Source organism: Anthonomus grandis, chromosome 4, assembly GCF_022605725.1.
Source record: "Anthonomus grandis grandis chromosome 4, icAntGran1.3, whole genome shotgun sequence".
Taxonomy (NCBI): Eukaryota; Metazoa; Arthropoda; class Insecta; order Coleoptera; family Curculionidae; genus Anthonomus; species Anthonomus grandis.
In genome coordinates, this window is record NC_065549.1 from 11981064 (window position 1) to 11997804 (window position 16741).

Genomic DNA, 16741 nt, shown 5'->3' on the forward strand with positions numbered 1-16741 from the left:
CAGAAATTCATAGGAGAAAGCACTAAGCTTTCGCATAAAATTTTTGTTTGTATCTTGATTTGGATAGTTACTATGTGGATATAACAGTCTTAATGCTAAATAACTGATTCTAAGTTTAGACGTTACATGCTCTTTATACCTCATTTTACTGTCCATAATTAGGCCTACCTTTTCAGCAGTTTTTTATTGACCTGCAATCACATTAAGATGATTCCTGTTGATTGTAAACACTCTTAATATTACACTAATAGCTGACATGATGTATGCTAATTTACCAAAACCAAAACTACATATTTCAAAAATATTAAATAGTAAATTTATTATCAAATAATATAAAGCATTATAACTTAACAATTTTCCATATAATTAAACGAAAAATTAAAATATAAAATACTTTTTTAAAGTTCCTTAAGATCATCAAGTAAATCTTGCGTATCATAATCCATCATAGAAGGTTTTTTTTCTATCTTAGGCTTTTTCATTTTCAACTCCCCATTTTGCTCATCCTGATTCTCCCTTTTAGGTGACAGTCTCTCAATTTTAAAATTAGTCTCACTATTAGTCCTTCTTGGAAATGTAAATGGTTTTACAGGGTTTGAACTGTCTTTAGATGTTCCTGGTACTGGACTTTTACAATGTTTTTCTTCATCAGTAGAATAATTACTGTCATCTGTTTCATTATTTTCAATCTCATCGTCAGACGCATTTGAACTGCTAGGAGGCTCAGTTTTAACATCTTTATTAGGCCCCTTAGTTTTCTGTTTGGAATTTTTTTGCTTCACCTCTACAGTGGGATTTAGAGTGGGCCTCCCATTTTTAAATGCCTGTAAGAGGTGATTTAAATGCTGAATATGTCGCTTTTTTTCATTTAAAATGCTAACAAACTTGTTGTAAAGGCTTAGCTCTTCAGTTTTTCTACGTTCTGCAAGCTCTGTTAGTTTTCTATTAAGGGTGTCATAGTCTACAGAAAAAATTTGTAGTACAGGCTATTTTGCTGTAAAATATACAAGTTGAGTCAATGACAACAATAGTCTAGAAGCACATTATTAACAACTATTATGTTCAGGCTAATAATTGAATTGCATCTATTGACTCACCCTGTATATAGAAAACTATATAAAATGTATTTTTAATTCTAATACAAAATAAAATTTAACACAGAACATTCCCAGAACCACTTTTTTGATAATTTTTGTGTTTTTAATTAGTATGAAATACATTTGAAATTTGTCAAATATTGTACTAACCTGCTGTCACTTTAATATTCTTATTTTGTTCCTCTGTAAGACTTTCAAAATAAGTTATTCTCGCCTTATTCAGGTTATCAAGCATGTTTAACACTGTATCTTCATAACTCACCTAAAAAGAAGTCATTGAAAGGCTTATTTGTGTTATAAAGAAGCAAATTTTAATTTACCAAATTTAAACTAGCCTGAAAATAGATCTTTTTCATTTTATTGTCCAATAGAACATTAACACTAAACCTTGCATCTTTAAAAAGAATCTCTATTTTATCTGGACGGGTTTCAAAGTAGTTTTTTAACCTGGGGAAGTATTCAGCAAAGTTCATGCCTTGATTTTTACCAAGGGTTATTAAAAGCTCTTGTGGTACCTACATATATATGTTTTATATACATTGCAAACGAAAATCTTATTCACATACCTCTAAATAATAGGCAGCACCATCTTTCAAAACTGTTAATTCCAAGCAATCTGCTTTAAAAATTGCATTTATCCTGAAAGGGGAACTATGGTCAGTCTCCACTTTATAGTAAATATGATTCATAGTTCCATGCAGCTTTAAAAAAATTAATAATAGAGCTAAGTTTGATAGAAACAACAACAACGGTGTCTTCAGGGCTTCTGTTATTTTTTTCCGGTTTTGTTATGGTTTGATACCTTTGATATGACAGAAAATGTTAGGTTAGGTTAGTAATGGGCTCCGAAATCGACGTAACACAGAAACACAAAAAACAATTTTGGTCTAGATTAGACCAGCTTCAGAGTTAAAAGGGTTCTATTTATTCCATTGCTTATTCAGAAAAGAGCGTTCTGTGATTAATGATGACCCACTTGTCAGCTAAAATATATAGCACATTATATATAAAGTTGCCTTAACAATATATTGGAGTGAGACCTTGGTATGAAGAAGGTTTGTGAGCAATATATCTAGTATTAAGCCTAAGGACCTAGAAAAAATACAAGAAAGCGAAGAAACAACTGTCTATAAAGCCATTAATTAACCTATATAAAAACTTAACAAAAAAAAAGAAGCTTCTCAGACGCAATGGATGAAGAGTAAAGAAGTGGCCTTATAGTTGACGGTGGTCAAAATATTATACCATCAAGTCTATAGGCTAAGTACTTAGCAAACCTGCGCTGATCAGACTTAATGAAATAAAACGAAATCAATTTGGCACTGCTAAATTGGATTCCATACTATGAATCTATATTGCAATTTTGATCTGACAAAGCAGCTTAGACGTAGACTTCGCAGTAAAACTATGACAGTTTCTAATTATGAGAAAATTAGCCATGAGAAACTCAAGTTTCTTCATGGCTGACGAACACTATTAAAATGTGATATAAACGTAAATTCGGAATTGAAGCGATAATACCGATGGTATATATTGCTGATAGAGTAGCTGTAAGTAATATGGATCTTTGATCTTGAATAACGGACTACACTACACCTCGTACCATTAAGCCCCAGCCTGTTATCATCAGTACACCAAGTCTCCAAGAAATCCAAAAAAATCTCAAGAAATAAGCAGTCATTAATTATGTTTATGTTAAAGAATAAATTATCGGTAACAGCCAGTCAATGGCAATTAAGTGAGCTAACTAAATCGAGAATAAACAAAATAAATAACAACGGATCCAAGTTTGAACCTTGAGGTACACCCAAGGTAGCATTAAAGATTTGGGACCTAAAGCCCTCATACTCCACAAACTGCAATCTACTAAGTAGGTAAGAATGAAACAAATTAATTAGCCTTGATATTTAAAATGTAAAAACTGATGCAAACAACACAATCTTCAAAACATCAAAATTAGTGACGTCGTGGTTTATGTCGTAACTAGGAACCATTTAACTGAGCTCTAAAATAGTTTTTGCTTTCATTTAATCTCAACCAGAAGCGTATTATAGATCTCCAGGCCAAACGCAGCTGCTGATTCTTTTGCTACATTTAGTCTACGAAAAGGTACTCTAAAATTCTTACAACTTCGAATCTCATAGTCATGAATATCCGAGTTTCTGAGCTGCTTCTTGCTTTCAATCAAGCAGGAATATTCCTGGTGGTGTAAACAATATTAAGATTTTTGAAAATATCTTTGCACGATGTTCGTTGAGAGGCTCTCACAATATACCTTACTCACTTTTTTGCTAACATATGAATACATCTGAAGCCAGATTACTGAGTTACCCGAGAACATGAACCCCATATTTAAGGCAAGAGTGAACCTCCGCATATAGTACATCGAGAGCATTTGCAGTGTAATAAAACTTTGATTGAGTTTTATTATTATCATTATTTTATTATTATTATTATCATGTTGACAATAGCAGGCGGTAAGACCGATGAAGCTATTGTTTCTTCCGTATGTTTCAGGCTTGAGTAGGTGGACCTGCTCACATGCAGTAGTGGATCATTCTCTCTGAATTTTGTTACAGCTCAACATCAACGCGATTCTTGAAGATATTCGTATTTGGGGCCGTCACCGTTTTCTGATTTAACGAGTTCCACAAGTGCACTGCATGATTTGTTACAAAGTTTTTTCTGGGAAGTTTTGCCGTTCTTTCTTTTTCAAGCTTCCTTGTATGTCCTCGGAGATGATGGTTTTGGCTATAGTGTAAAAGGTTCGCCAAATTGCACTGGTAATAACCACTGGTAATCTTGTAGGTTTCGATGAGATCGCCTCTATGTCTTCGCTCTCTGAGAGAACTGGTCAAACCAAACTCGCTTAATTCGTAAGGAATTTTTGTTACTTTGCGCTGTAATTTCTCCAATTGGTCTCTGTCTTTAACATAATATGGGTTCCATACAACAAAGGCATATTCTATTTTTGGTCTTATGTAACTTTTGTTTAGAGTGGATATCATTTCAATAGAATGGTCCCTAAAAGCTTGTTTTATCAGATAGACTAGCGAGTTTGCTTTTTTACAAATTCTGGTTATATGACGTTCCCATTTTAGGTCTGATGTTATTAGGACTCCTAGATCATTTTGTTCGTTCACTGGTTTTAAGGCACATCCATCCAGAAAATATTCATTATCAGGATTATCTGGACCGATCCTCAACACTGTGCATTTGGATGTGTTTAGTTTCATACCCCATTGCCTTGACCACATCTCAACATTTTGCAGCGCTGCGCTGGTTAGAGGATTAGCATATATTTTGCCGTCATCTGCAAACAGACTTGTGTCCATCTTTATAAGTCCAACTAGATCAAACAAATATGATGTAAAAAGCACTGGGCCAACTACCGATCCCTGGATAACGTCGCTGCTCACTCGATGTGGACTGGACAGCTCCCCATTGACTATAACCTGGTAGAATTTCTCATTCAGTAATGCCTTGATCAGATCAAGCAGCTTTCCTCTGACTCCAAAATGCTCCAGCTTTGCCATTAAGAGCTTGTGTGGGACTTTATCAAATGCCTTTTCATAGTCAAGATATATTATGTCTGTTGGCTGGCCATTGTCGTGATTTTTTATCCAGTCATTCAAACACTCTAAAAGGTTCGTTGTTGTTGAACGTTTAGGCAAAAATCCATGCTGAGAGGCAGGTATCAAACTATTCTCCAGAAAGAATGCTATGAGCTCCTTAACTATTACTTTCTCCATACATTTCAGTGCAGTTGAATGTGAGGCTGATTTGAGTTTAAGTTGCGATTTACATATTTAAATAGTTTCTTTGGCGAGGCCGAGTTTGCAAGACCATTTTCATATTTCTTTCTGGCGTCGACCAACTTATGTTTGGTAATTTTATTTTGGCACATCTATTATTGATATTTGTCCTGAGTTTTGTTTGTTATATACTTTTCCCATAGTTTCCGTTTTTTGTTAATTTCTTTAAAAATTTTCATTTATCCATGGTTTTTGAAGGTTTCTTTTCACACGTCTTGTAGGAATGTATTGCTCGATAGCACCATTCACAACATTTTGAAAGTTTTCGAAGATCGATTTGTTCGCATGCGTTGGTTGTAGTTGAATGAAGGTAGATTTCTTCACAGTTTGCAGTGTAAAAGTTCCTTCTTACAATTGTTTGTGTTTGTTTGGGTGGAATTTTTAGTTGTGTTTTTGCTTTTATTACGACATAGTCGCTGCGGCCAATGGGCGGTTCTGAGCAAAGATCAAAGATGCTTTTAGGATCGTTGGTTATGAAGAGGTCCAAAAGGGAAACTTTGGTCTTTTCTGTATCTTGTTGGGAAATCAATCAACTGCTGGGCTCCTATTTCCTGATACATGTGCTCTACATATAGCTCTCTTTGGTGCTGTGCAAGTATGAAATTGAATAAAATATTGGTTCCCAATCTTGCTATCGGCCTGTACATTTACAGTACAGATATCTAAATCGGTTAGTAGAACCTTAACCTGGGTAGCTCCCTTAGGATGTCCACATCATTCAATGCAGAGGGAGCTGATGTAAGGGAAGTAGCACCTGCAGCGCCGGTAGTCAAACCACTTAGGGTTTGTTTAAGTACAATAATGCGTTGCTCCAATCAAACACCTCTCTTAAAAGGCTCTGAAGTCTCCACATCAGCTTAGGAATATTGAATAAGTCCTCCCTATGAGGCTGGCAAGCAAAGAGCATCAATCTGGAAACAATGACAAATAGTCTGATCTTACTAGCTAAAATATTAACACAGTCCAAACGTATCCGGTATCCAAATAGCTTTTCTTTCCTTGAACGAGGAGTCTTTGCTGTACATATGATAAACCCTACAACTAAATATTTTATTAGCAAAAATGTTCCTGATGCAGCTCTACTCATATGGTTAAATGCACATCTTCAACATGGCGACCAACTGATGCTGTAGAATCTAGATCTATCAGTAACAAAGCAGTGATGCCATTTTTAGAGTTAGAAGTTCTTCCTAGTTCTAGGGAGAATTTACAGTATTTTCTAGCTCTATAGATTTTTACGGAAATAGGGAAATTCTATTATTTTATTAAAAAAATAGTACCTTTGTTAAGCCTTGTTTTGTGAATATGGTTACACATAAAAGTTGTGTAATATTATGTTAGGTAACTAATAACTAATTTACATTTTCTTTAAACGCGGTGATCAACCCTCTACGTCGCGGGATACGACTCCTATAGAAAAAGTAAGATTAGACATGAAATAAAACAAAAATCTCATGAAAGTTTAAGATCCTAAATTTGCAAATTGGTGAAAGAGACATGCTGACAATGACACAATCTTTATAAATTATATATGCGAAACAAATTTAAAATGTGGAAAATCCGAGTTAGAGAAACATGTCTAGGGAAAAAATAGATTGTTAGGGATTTTTAAGGGGAACACTGTAATAATATTGACAGTACTTGGCGGGAAGGCCAACCGAAAATCTATTAAAAAATATATAATGAATAAATGAGACTGGGGCTTTTAAAACATTGTTTTTTTTTTTATAATTAAAAATCTGACCTTTCACTTGGCCATCCTCAATTTTATATTTTTAAACGAAGCCGTCTTTTTATTTTAATTTAATGTTTTATCATTTCAAACCTTAAAATTTCTCTAGAAAATGAGGTGAAAACGTTTTCAAATATTGCTTTCTTTGTTGGATTCCTCTCTTTATATACCCTAAATTGAAAAAAAAGTTTAAATAACATTGTCACATTTTGATATAAAATTAAATAAAAAACAATAATACAAAAAGGCAATTTTTTATTTAAAAGTTTATTATATGAAATTTTCCTTCTGTTTTTTAACCAATTAATGAAAACTACCCATAAGACAATCCCAAATATGTAAATAGCAATAATGGTACTTTCTTTAGGCATTTCACACTTGGTCAGCTCATAATTATTTGCTGCAAAGACACCCAATAAGTAATTTGGGTTATTTTTGTTTCTCAAGTTGAAACTTGGTATTGTAATTTCTACACCATCTTTAACTGGATGGGGGAGTTTCCTCGTACATCCATGATGGGTATGACCACTAAGAGCCAAACGGGGATTTATTTGTTCCATTAACTGGGTTGTAGCTTCTTTACTAAGGCACTCACGTTTTTCTTTAAAAGGCTCCATGATTTCAGGATATGGGGCTGCATCAAAGTCTGTACATTCCTCATCTGATTTACGATACAATGGGTAATGTTGCATAAGAATTGGTCTACTGTAATTTGACTTTTGACAGGTAATGTTTTGTAAGCATTTTAATTCTTTTTCAACTCTCACTAGTTCTGCTTCGGCAGGTTTACATAAGAAACAGTCATCACCTTCTAGTGCAATACTGTTCACCAGTACAAAATTGTTGCCTCTGATATTTATCAGTTGTACTGCAGTAGCATTAAAAGCCTTATTAAACCTTTCATTTAAGTGTGTAGTCACCCTATAATGAAACCCAATGTCATGATTTCCCACTATAATATACATATCAATATCCTCAGGTAATTTAAACAAATCATAAAATCTCTTTGTATTGTAATCAAACTCTTCTTCACTACAATACTGACCTTCATCCAGGAGATCCCCCAAAACAAATACCACTTCTGGTTTATGTAGTTTTATAGCGGTTTGAAATGCCATGTACATTTGCCATTCTCTTCTTACTTTATCTACCCAATAGCCATCAATTGAGCCCAACAAGTGAGTATCAGTAATTACCATTATGCGGAGTGGTTCCTCAATGGGTTTGGCAATGGTTTTATCTTCATTTAAAGGGTTCAAAGTGGGCCACGCACAGTTCATTTGAGTAACATAATACACAAGAACTTCACAATAAGTCATCAACAGGGCGACTCCCACTAATATTTTTATGCAAGAGAATATGAAAGTCCTTTTCATTATTACCAGTGAATGAAATGCGTTATATAGTAGAGTATATTGTAATTATGTGTTCATTAGATTTGTTTCAGAAATAAGATACAATGGGATTTGTTTGTTGATTATTTAAATATTTATTTAACCCGTTTCGGGGAGGAGGGAGTCCTCAGGAATTCCCAAGAATGTAAACACATAACCTCAAATTGACTCATTCTTATGGTGTGTTTACAAGAGCAACTTTTACGAGGATATGCGATTAGCTCATTCCGCAACGGACGCGATTGTCATAGTGAACCGAATAATAAACAAACGATATTCTAAAAGGTTACAAATTACAATTGCATATAAGTCAAATTAAAATATGCCTTATTATTTTTCAATATTGATATTACATATAATAATCTAGATTGCCAGGTAAGAAGGAAATGTCACGGATACCGTTAAAAAGAAACAAATGTGGTTCGTTTTGAAATGAAAGCACTGTATAAAATATTGTGTAAGGGTTTCAAGTTAATGTGAGTATTACGACCCTAACAAAAAGCATACAAAGGCATAAATAGGACCATAACATAACTTGTTTGATAAATAACATTGATAAAGTCTTTTTAGAAAGATCAACATTGTTGATTCCTGTCAAAATCACTTAAAAATCTGACATAGTCAATTTTGCATCAACATCATCAATACCGGAGACTACCTCATTTAATTTCATAGCATTCGGATTAGAAATTACTTTATGGTGTAAGTGCGTTTAAAACAAAAACTTAAAAAGGGATAGTTTAGAAATCATTAGAAAAAGATGTCAAACATTAACCAACTCCACCTGTTTCACATGGCACAGAGCTGCTGAAGGGCTGTTGTATTTTGAGCTTAACATTCCTTAGGCAAGCTATCAGTAGTGTATAGGAATGATTATCCGCTTCCAGAGATTTGAAGAAACCATACACACGTTTGGCGACTTGGCGAGTTGAATCTTTGATTCCTGAACGGATTGAGTCTTAATGTATTAGACTTAATAGATAGAGAGTAGACAGAGAAAGACTGCATCGGTAACCTCCCACCGATAGCGACGCCGATTCTCCGTACCGCTCGCAACAATGTGAATTTAATTTCAGCTTGCTCGCAGTGATGTTTAGCAAGCGCTTGGAGGTGGGTAGGTTAGCCTCGAATCAAGTATTGGAATTTTACGCGCATACGAAAGATAAAAATTTATGTTAAAATAATATCAAGTTCTTCAGAAATTTGGGAGCTAGAACAAGGTTGACTTACTTCCATAAAAGCACACACCTTGACCTCCTTTTCAATCCTAGCGTCATGTGTTCGACGAGGTTCGTGATCGCCATTAGAATATTTTCCACACCGATTTACACATCCCGACTGCTCAAACTTATGCCAGATATTATAAATTGTTTTAGCAGTAGGGACTTGCTCATCAGGATATGCAAATATAAAACAGCCGACAACTTCTTCTGCACTATCCGCATGACAATACCATTTAATGATATTAATCTTTTGATCAACAGTGAAAACCGTTTTTATTTTATTACTGTATCTGTCTTCGTACCAAAGATTGAAATAAATTGTAAACATGATCGGCTAACACGTACATAGGTATGCGACGAATTGCAACCGAACTTTAACCGGACTGATAAGCGCAACGACGACGCGATAGCCGCCCAGGGTGGAGCCAAGTTTGTTCTCGCTCTACTTCGTCTCCTTCTTACACATTACGCAAAAATCATATTCGAAATTTTTCCAACCGCCGAACGTGTATAGGCTTATAGAGCTAATAGTATAGAAGTCCATACTTAGCAGGTGGAGTGGAACTATAAAGGTTACAAAAGGTTGTCGTTATCCCCCAATAAAATGCAAAATATTTCTATGTATTATGCTTTTCGGCTATTGTAATAACCATCATCTAATAAAAAACTTAGAAATCTACCAGATCTACTAGAACTATATAAAATATATCACAAAAGTCTAAAAATTCAGATAAACACTGATTTTATGGTACTGAAAAAAATTATAAAATATTACAAAAAATACATCTAGAGGCATCGATGCAAAAAGTTAACGCTTCAGTGCCAGTCAGATTTACTAGTTTAGAAAATAAATAATTAATTCACTGAATAGCCTAGTCCATGACGAATCAAAGCTACATATCAAAAACTAGAAAATACGCTAATTGTAATAGTGATAATACACTGTCCTTCATACTTATTAGAACTTTCAAGAAGATTTGAGTATCATATTGGTTTATCATACATTCTTCATAATTTATCTAAGGGGGAAACCTATAAATAATAAAAAAGCAAATAAGTGTTTTCCATTTTCATGTATAATAGACGCGATTGTCGTTCGCACGTTTCTGAAAATGCAACTTATCGCCGAGATTTGTTGTGTCGAGATTTTGTAAGCTCAAGAAGTTTCAACTAAATTAGAGCTTTTTATAAGTAGTACCAAGTAAAAACTGCAAAAGTTAAAAAGAATCACTTAAAAAAAGCTATAGAAATGCCTAAGGTTCAGAATTAATCAAATCTTATGTTTTGCATTATCAGTCTCTTTTTATTTTTCGATCATTAATTTAATAACTAGAAAGACCCTAAAAGTAACTAAGACGATTTCACTTTATTACATGAAACCTGAACATTAGCGCTAGATTAGTAAATTAATTGCATTGTGCGAATGTGAAAACACGTTAAGGTTGCATTTTCAATCATAACATTTAGCAAATTAAACACTTAAATATTAATCTCAAATTGGAACAATTTACACCATAATTGCTTCTAATTATCCCCCTGAACAGACCGTGGTGGCAAATAGATTAAGTTCGGCGAGAGTCGCAAGTAACACAATACAAAAGCTCGTCTTTAGACTAAATATGTGGTATAAGTTCATGCCATGCTAGGCGATTCACATCAAGCAGTTGCGCTACTCCAGAGTAGAGCGATTCATTCATTCTCGCGAGCGATTTATTTGGAAAACCATTAAAGTCGCGCATTTTTATTTTATTGGATGCCCAGTTTTTGATTTTTAAAATTTGACTATAGTTGGCAACAGTCGCAGTCGACTCTAGTGGCGAATAATCGCTTAATGAGGGGTCTCAAATTATAGATTTCTATGATAAATCTTCCTGTATAAAACGCAATTTTTCCAAAATGCGTTTTATACAGAATGAATTGACAAAACGTTAAAATATAATTTACAATACTTGGCTGTCGGCAACTAATCGCCGCATGTGACAAGGTCCATTTAAAAGCATTCATTCATTATGACCCGTGGCAACCAGATTTGAGGGCAGCCAGGTGTAACAGGTTCCATATAGCTGCAAGTCCAGAACTAGTCGCGCAACTAATCGATCGATCGAAATCGCCCATTGTGCAAATGGCCTTAAGTTGAGCAGCCCATTTGCAATTCTCATTTCAGTGTACATACATCCTAATCATATGCTAGACATATGCTAATGTCAAATTTTAATCAGCAATCGGCGTTTTGTCAGTCTTGTTTTGTTTGAGATCTGTTTGCACTAACGTTTGTAGTACTTTGGAGTTGTACGGTTGATTTTAGTGTATTGGAGCCCATTTGGAGTCTTTTTTAACAATACTGAACGATGACTGCTCCAATGGAACGTATTCACGTCTTAGATTCAATTGAAAAAGACATCATAACATGCTTAAACAGCGCCGGTAAGTAATACTCTCAATTTAATTTTACCTACAACCTTTAAACTCCTGTTTCTCCACTTCAGGCCAAGTCTTTCTGGAGCTAAGCAAAGAAAAGTCTAGTTTAAAGCAAGCAGAAAACCATACACAGACATTCCTTAAAACACTTTCTTCAGTTGAGAACAGGCTAACTGACCAAATCAACTATTTAACTCAAGTTTCCACTGGTCAGCCTCACGAAGGATCTGGATATGCCTCACAGAAAGTGTTACAAATGGCTTGGCACAGATTAGAACATGCCAGGTCCAGAGTCAATGAATTGGAGAAGATTAAATTGAAACATATACAAGGTACATATTATGATTATGAATTCGAGTAGAAATGTTATAGGATCAAGAATTTAGTCTTGTTTATTTATAAGAGCAGAGTTATGATAATTAATTTATAGTTATGTACTGAATTATTCATTTAAATAAAGTTACAAATTGCTATAAGGTTCTATGTTAAATAATACATTAAAAAAAATAATTTTTTGAGACTACTTTTTATATATATATTTCTTTTTAATAGCAGGCAATTTGATTAGTGATGCAATTACCTATTGACAATCTTTCATTTTCTTTGCCCAACAGTATTGTTATAAAACCATATAGCTTATACCATATAGTATAGTTTTATTTATAGTATTTAGGAATTAATAAATACCTATCAACAGTTTTGCTTGAGCTACAATATATATATGTATTATTCATATTGATGGTTCACATTCCTAAATAGAAGAAGTATACAGTACACCCTGCATTCCTATCACAATTATATCATATAATTTGTTTTGTAAATGTTATGCTACAAAAATAACAACAAATCTCTTTATAGCACCTGAAAGTACAGGTGCCTGTACTCTCAGGTGTTATTCTATAATGTAAAATTACTTTCACATAGTAAAGTCAGATTTTATCCATATGCAATATTACATTTAATATTGGTCTAATTTTTCTATAGTCTAATTTAGCATAATTTCAAATTTCTCTACATAGTCCTGATACATATATCTTAACTATACATATATTTTACATTTTGGATTTCTTAAACACATATTATGTTTATTTAAATATAAAAATATTTGAATTTACCCTGGTGTGTAATTTTTGTTATTATAAATTCTGTGGCAATTGATTGATTTACTTAACACTAGTGTAATAGTCCTATGGTTGAAACTTTACCTTTTGAAGTTATTGAGTGTTTATTTAACAGGTAAAATACTTAGATAAATATAATAACTTTTTTAATAAAAATGTATAAAATTATGAAACTGTATAATCAGCTGTTGTATAATAATTCTTTTTCATAAATTGAGGATCTGGTCCATAATTGAAGTTTTTATATGCCTTTAGTGAGACTATTATTTGATTTAAACCGGTTACTGGTTGGTTTATTTTTCATCACTACCACCTAATGTTAAATTCTGAGTCAAATACTATTTCCCCAAGTACATAAAGTGACCTTAAAACTAATGATTCAGTACAGGCCACTAATGTTTTTTATCTGTTGCAGTATTTTAGAGAGTATTTTTAGTCAATTAAAACATGTAAAAACCTAAAAAAGTAACATTATATTAAATAATAATAAACATAACAAAGCAGTATTTAAAGTATATAGAAATTGTCATGAAAGTAATTCCAAAATGCAAGCATAATTAATATTAAGTGGAAATCACATTCTTTAAAAAATATATCAAAGTATATTTAAAGCTACTTACTGGTAGTATGAGTAGTACTTACAGTGACTTCTTCTTCCCGAGATTACTGAAAACCTGTAGACAGCTCTGATGCCAGATGTTGCTGGTTCTTTGGATTACGCTACCAGTGTTTAAAGACTCCCAGAGCTTTTTTTCGATGTTGAAGCTGCTTTTGGGGCACAACCGAGTGCGCCAATTATAAACGTTATGCGACACTATGACTTTTTAACAAGTAATTTACTTATAAAGTTTAGCTGACAGAGTAACAAGTATATTTAAAGCTACTTACTGGTAGTATGAGTAGTACAAATTGTACATTTTACATCTAAGTTACTAATAAAGAAGATACGCATTTTATTGAGACTAAAGACTTGGCGAATTTTTGCACTTAATTTTTTATTAATGTGGGATACAAAATATATAAAAAAATTGCATTCCCAGAGAGTCACACAAATTAGGGTTCATATCTCTAATGTTTCACTATAAATGTTTCTGTGGCTCATGAATAACCAGGAAATCATCAGACAAATTAATTAGCAGACAAATTTTAGAAAAAAGAGAACTGAAGAAGAACCTGCTAGAGGAGTTAAAGAAATACCTGCTTGCTTGGTATAGATTATGATTTTTTAACACAAAGTTTTTATTGGTACATATACCCCTAAATTTCTTAGCTCATCTTTCTATTCTTCATTATGCTCACAAGCTTTTCTCTTTAACTCATTTTTGTAAAAAAACTCTTGTTTGTATATGTTGATTAATTTTTCAAGACTTCCTGACAAAGGTATGGAATACCGCATCGATCTCTGGCATCTCACATATTTTTGTGAGCATTTCCTGTAAGTAGGTGACTGTTGGAAATAAAGTGCTATTTATTTATATGCAGCATTTTTTCAGTTAAGTGATGTTATCCATGATATGGTTAAACCTTCTTTTAGGGATTTTTTGCCATTTTTAAGGGAAACTAAAATACTTAGGACAAATAAACATTGTTACTTAACTGTTGGTAAAAAAAAAGTTATTTTCACCCAATTAGGGTGAAAATAACTTTTTGGTGGTTGCATCTGGATTTTCGTCAGGGATAACACATCTTAAATGTTAATGACTTAAGCTCTCTATCACTGCATGGACTAGTGGTTCAGTTTGCCGATGATACTACAATTCTGTGGCATAACAAAGTTTAAAAAGTAGTCAAATCTCTCATAGTAGAGGACCTTCACAAAATTAAAGAGTGGTGCATCTGCAATCAGCTTGTATTCAATATCGATAAGACTTTTATTTTGGGCTTTAAGTGTAATGTAGAGGGTTTTTTGTTTGATGAGCAGAGCCCACTACATGGTAGGGATTATTGTCGATTTCTCGGCCTCTTCATTGATGAGAGTTTAAGGTTTGACAACCACGTTTTGGGCCTCGCTGCTAAACTTTCTTCTGGTTGTTTTGCAGTCAGGGTTGGCAGGCATGAGTTGGTGGTGGATGTTTGCTGGTTCAGTTTATTTCGCCTTAATAGACTCTCATATCCGTTATGGGTTGCCATTTTGGGGTTTGTGCTCCAAGGGACTCCTTAACATAATTTTTACTATTCAGAAAAAAGCATTAAGGTATCTGTGTGGTGTTGGTCTGAGAGTCTCTTGTAAACCTCTTTTTGTAGCTGAAAGAATTTTAACAGTTTTCTCACTCTTTATATTGGAAACTGCAACACTCATGTCCGTAAGTCCACCATCCTGCACCAGTCATAATAATCGTCAAGTGGGCAACTTATCTCTTCCAATACCCACCTCCTCACTTACGAGAAACTCTATTATATTTATTAGTGGTAAAATATTTAATCATGTTCCTTTTTTGATTAGGACTGTTACAGACCTTAAAAAGTTTAGGAGAGAACTAAAGAAATTAATCTTACCAAAAGCTTACTACAGCATTGAAGAGTATTTTAACGACTCATTTTAATATTTAAAATTAATTATATATCTGTTGATCAGATTTATTTTATTATTATTTTTTTTTTATTATTCTTGTTTTATGTTGGTTCTCGCCTTTTCTTTTCTTCTTTTTTGGTTTTTTCTTTGATTATATAAAATATGCCTTTATGTACAATCAAAATCGATTCTGTATTCTGTTTTTGTCCTGTATCCTGTATAACTAAATAAATACTTGTATTATAAATTCTAGGATTAGAAAGCTTTTAGCACAAGTTTGTAAACTTAGCAAATAAAGTATATTTTGACTTTGACTTGGTTTCTCACAGGAAGGACAGCAGCCCAACCACAACGACAAATCCAACCACAGATTCAAGCAGGACAAAACTTGCCTACCTCAGCTATGAGTGTCCCCCAGCTACAATCCCAATCCACTTGACAGTTGACAGAAATGTACAGAGAACTGATATTTCGGATGCTAGAGTACCAGATGTACAGTGACGAACCTGTCAGGGGTCAAAATCTTGGGTCTAATCAGTAATTATTTTAGTATATATATAATATTTTAATAATTTGTAGCATATATATAATTCAATACTTATTAGCTTTATTAATGTATTATAGATAAAAGGGGACAATATAGGCATTAGATCACGTTTTTAAAATGGTTTAAATACCTGTATGAGACTCTTCTTTTTTCAATTCAATATCATTATCACAAGGTGTTATGAAATAGTAGGTGATTTGTTAATTCGTATTTTTGAATCAAGATATGACAAGAAGATATGTTTTTTATTATGTCACTGATTTAATATTGACTTTCTTTTTTCAATATATTGGTCATCAAAGTTAACTGTCAAAATTTGCTATATCTGCAAAACTTGTTGAAATCTGTAATTGTCATTTCACTCTCATCTAATCACACTTTGAGTGAATGCTGAGGTCAGGAGAATAAGGAGGCACGTAAAAAACCCTATTTAAATAAAAAGTTACATACTTAAAGTTAACTTTCACACTGTATATGTTACGGCTAAAACACGAATATTGGATAATACTAGAATTAATTGGATAAAATCCGAACTATCTAAGCAAAGTGGATAAAGTCCGAAATATCGTTGTATTCTAGGTTAATACTAGTATTTCTCAATGTTTCTTGGATAAAACTGCACGATGCAATATTTACGCAGTTCAGTTCCAGAAAGCGCAAGAAAATGAGTGACTTAGAAGTATCTTCGCATTTTAAGACGCGATTTAATGAAATGCTATTTAAATTGACGTCACATAAATACATCTTGTATGAATTCTATGCAGTCTAGTGAGTTTTTGGAGTCTGTAAAAGTGGCGAAGGAAGCGAAATGTAAATCGGCTTCACAGAATCTTCGATTGAAAAAATTTGACGTTTGTGTAATTGGTGAAGTTGAAAGACTTA

The 16741-nt window shown here is 33.3% G+C and overlaps 3 protein-coding genes across 4 annotated transcripts; 1 reads left to right on the forward strand and 2 right to left on the reverse strand.

The window, feature by feature from the left end:
* Positions 1 to 293: 293 nt before the first annotated feature.
* LOC126735217 (DNA repair protein XRCC4-like) lies at positions 294 to 1910 on the reverse strand. 2 transcript variants are annotated; one of them, XM_050439169.1, is made up of 4 exons: positions 1664 to 1909; positions 1418 to 1612; positions 1248 to 1359; positions 294 to 961 (listed from the first exon to the last, which is right to left on the reverse strand). In XM_050439169.1, exons 1-4 carry the CDS (start codon positions 1784 to 1786, stop codon positions 399 to 401), a joined length of 993 nt encoding a protein of 330 aa, XP_050295126.1. In that variant the 5' UTR covers positions 1787 to 1909; the 3' UTR covers positions 294 to 398. The 2 variants fall into 2 exon arrangements, with proteins under 2 accessions (XP_050295126.1, XP_050295127.1); XM_050439170.1 differs by having other exon boundaries at positions 844 to 994; positions 1664 to 1910.
* Positions 1911 to 6738: 4828 nt separating this feature from the next.
* Positions 6739 to 8204, reverse strand: LOC126735223 (metallophosphoesterase 1-like). The gene is made up of 2 exons (XM_050439175.1): positions 6886 to 8204; positions 6739 to 6815 (listed from the first exon to the last, which is right to left on the reverse strand). The coding sequence occupies exons 1-2, from the start codon at positions 8018 to 8020 to the stop codon at positions 6739 to 6741; spliced, it is 1212 nt and encodes a 403-aa protein (XP_050295132.1). The 5' UTR covers positions 8021 to 8204.
* Positions 8205 to 11478: 3274 nt separating this feature from the next.
* Positions 11479 to 15977, forward strand: LOC126735595 (mediator of RNA polymerase II transcription subunit 11). Its single transcript, XM_050439638.1, has 3 exons — positions 11479 to 11685; positions 11748 to 12011; positions 15642 to 15977. The coding sequence occupies exons 1-3, from the start codon at positions 11610 to 11612 to the stop codon at positions 15749 to 15751; spliced, it is 450 nt and encodes a 149-aa protein (XP_050295595.1). The 5' UTR covers positions 11479 to 11609; the 3' UTR covers positions 15752 to 15977.
* The last annotated feature ends 764 nt before the right edge of the window (positions 15978 to 16741 follow it).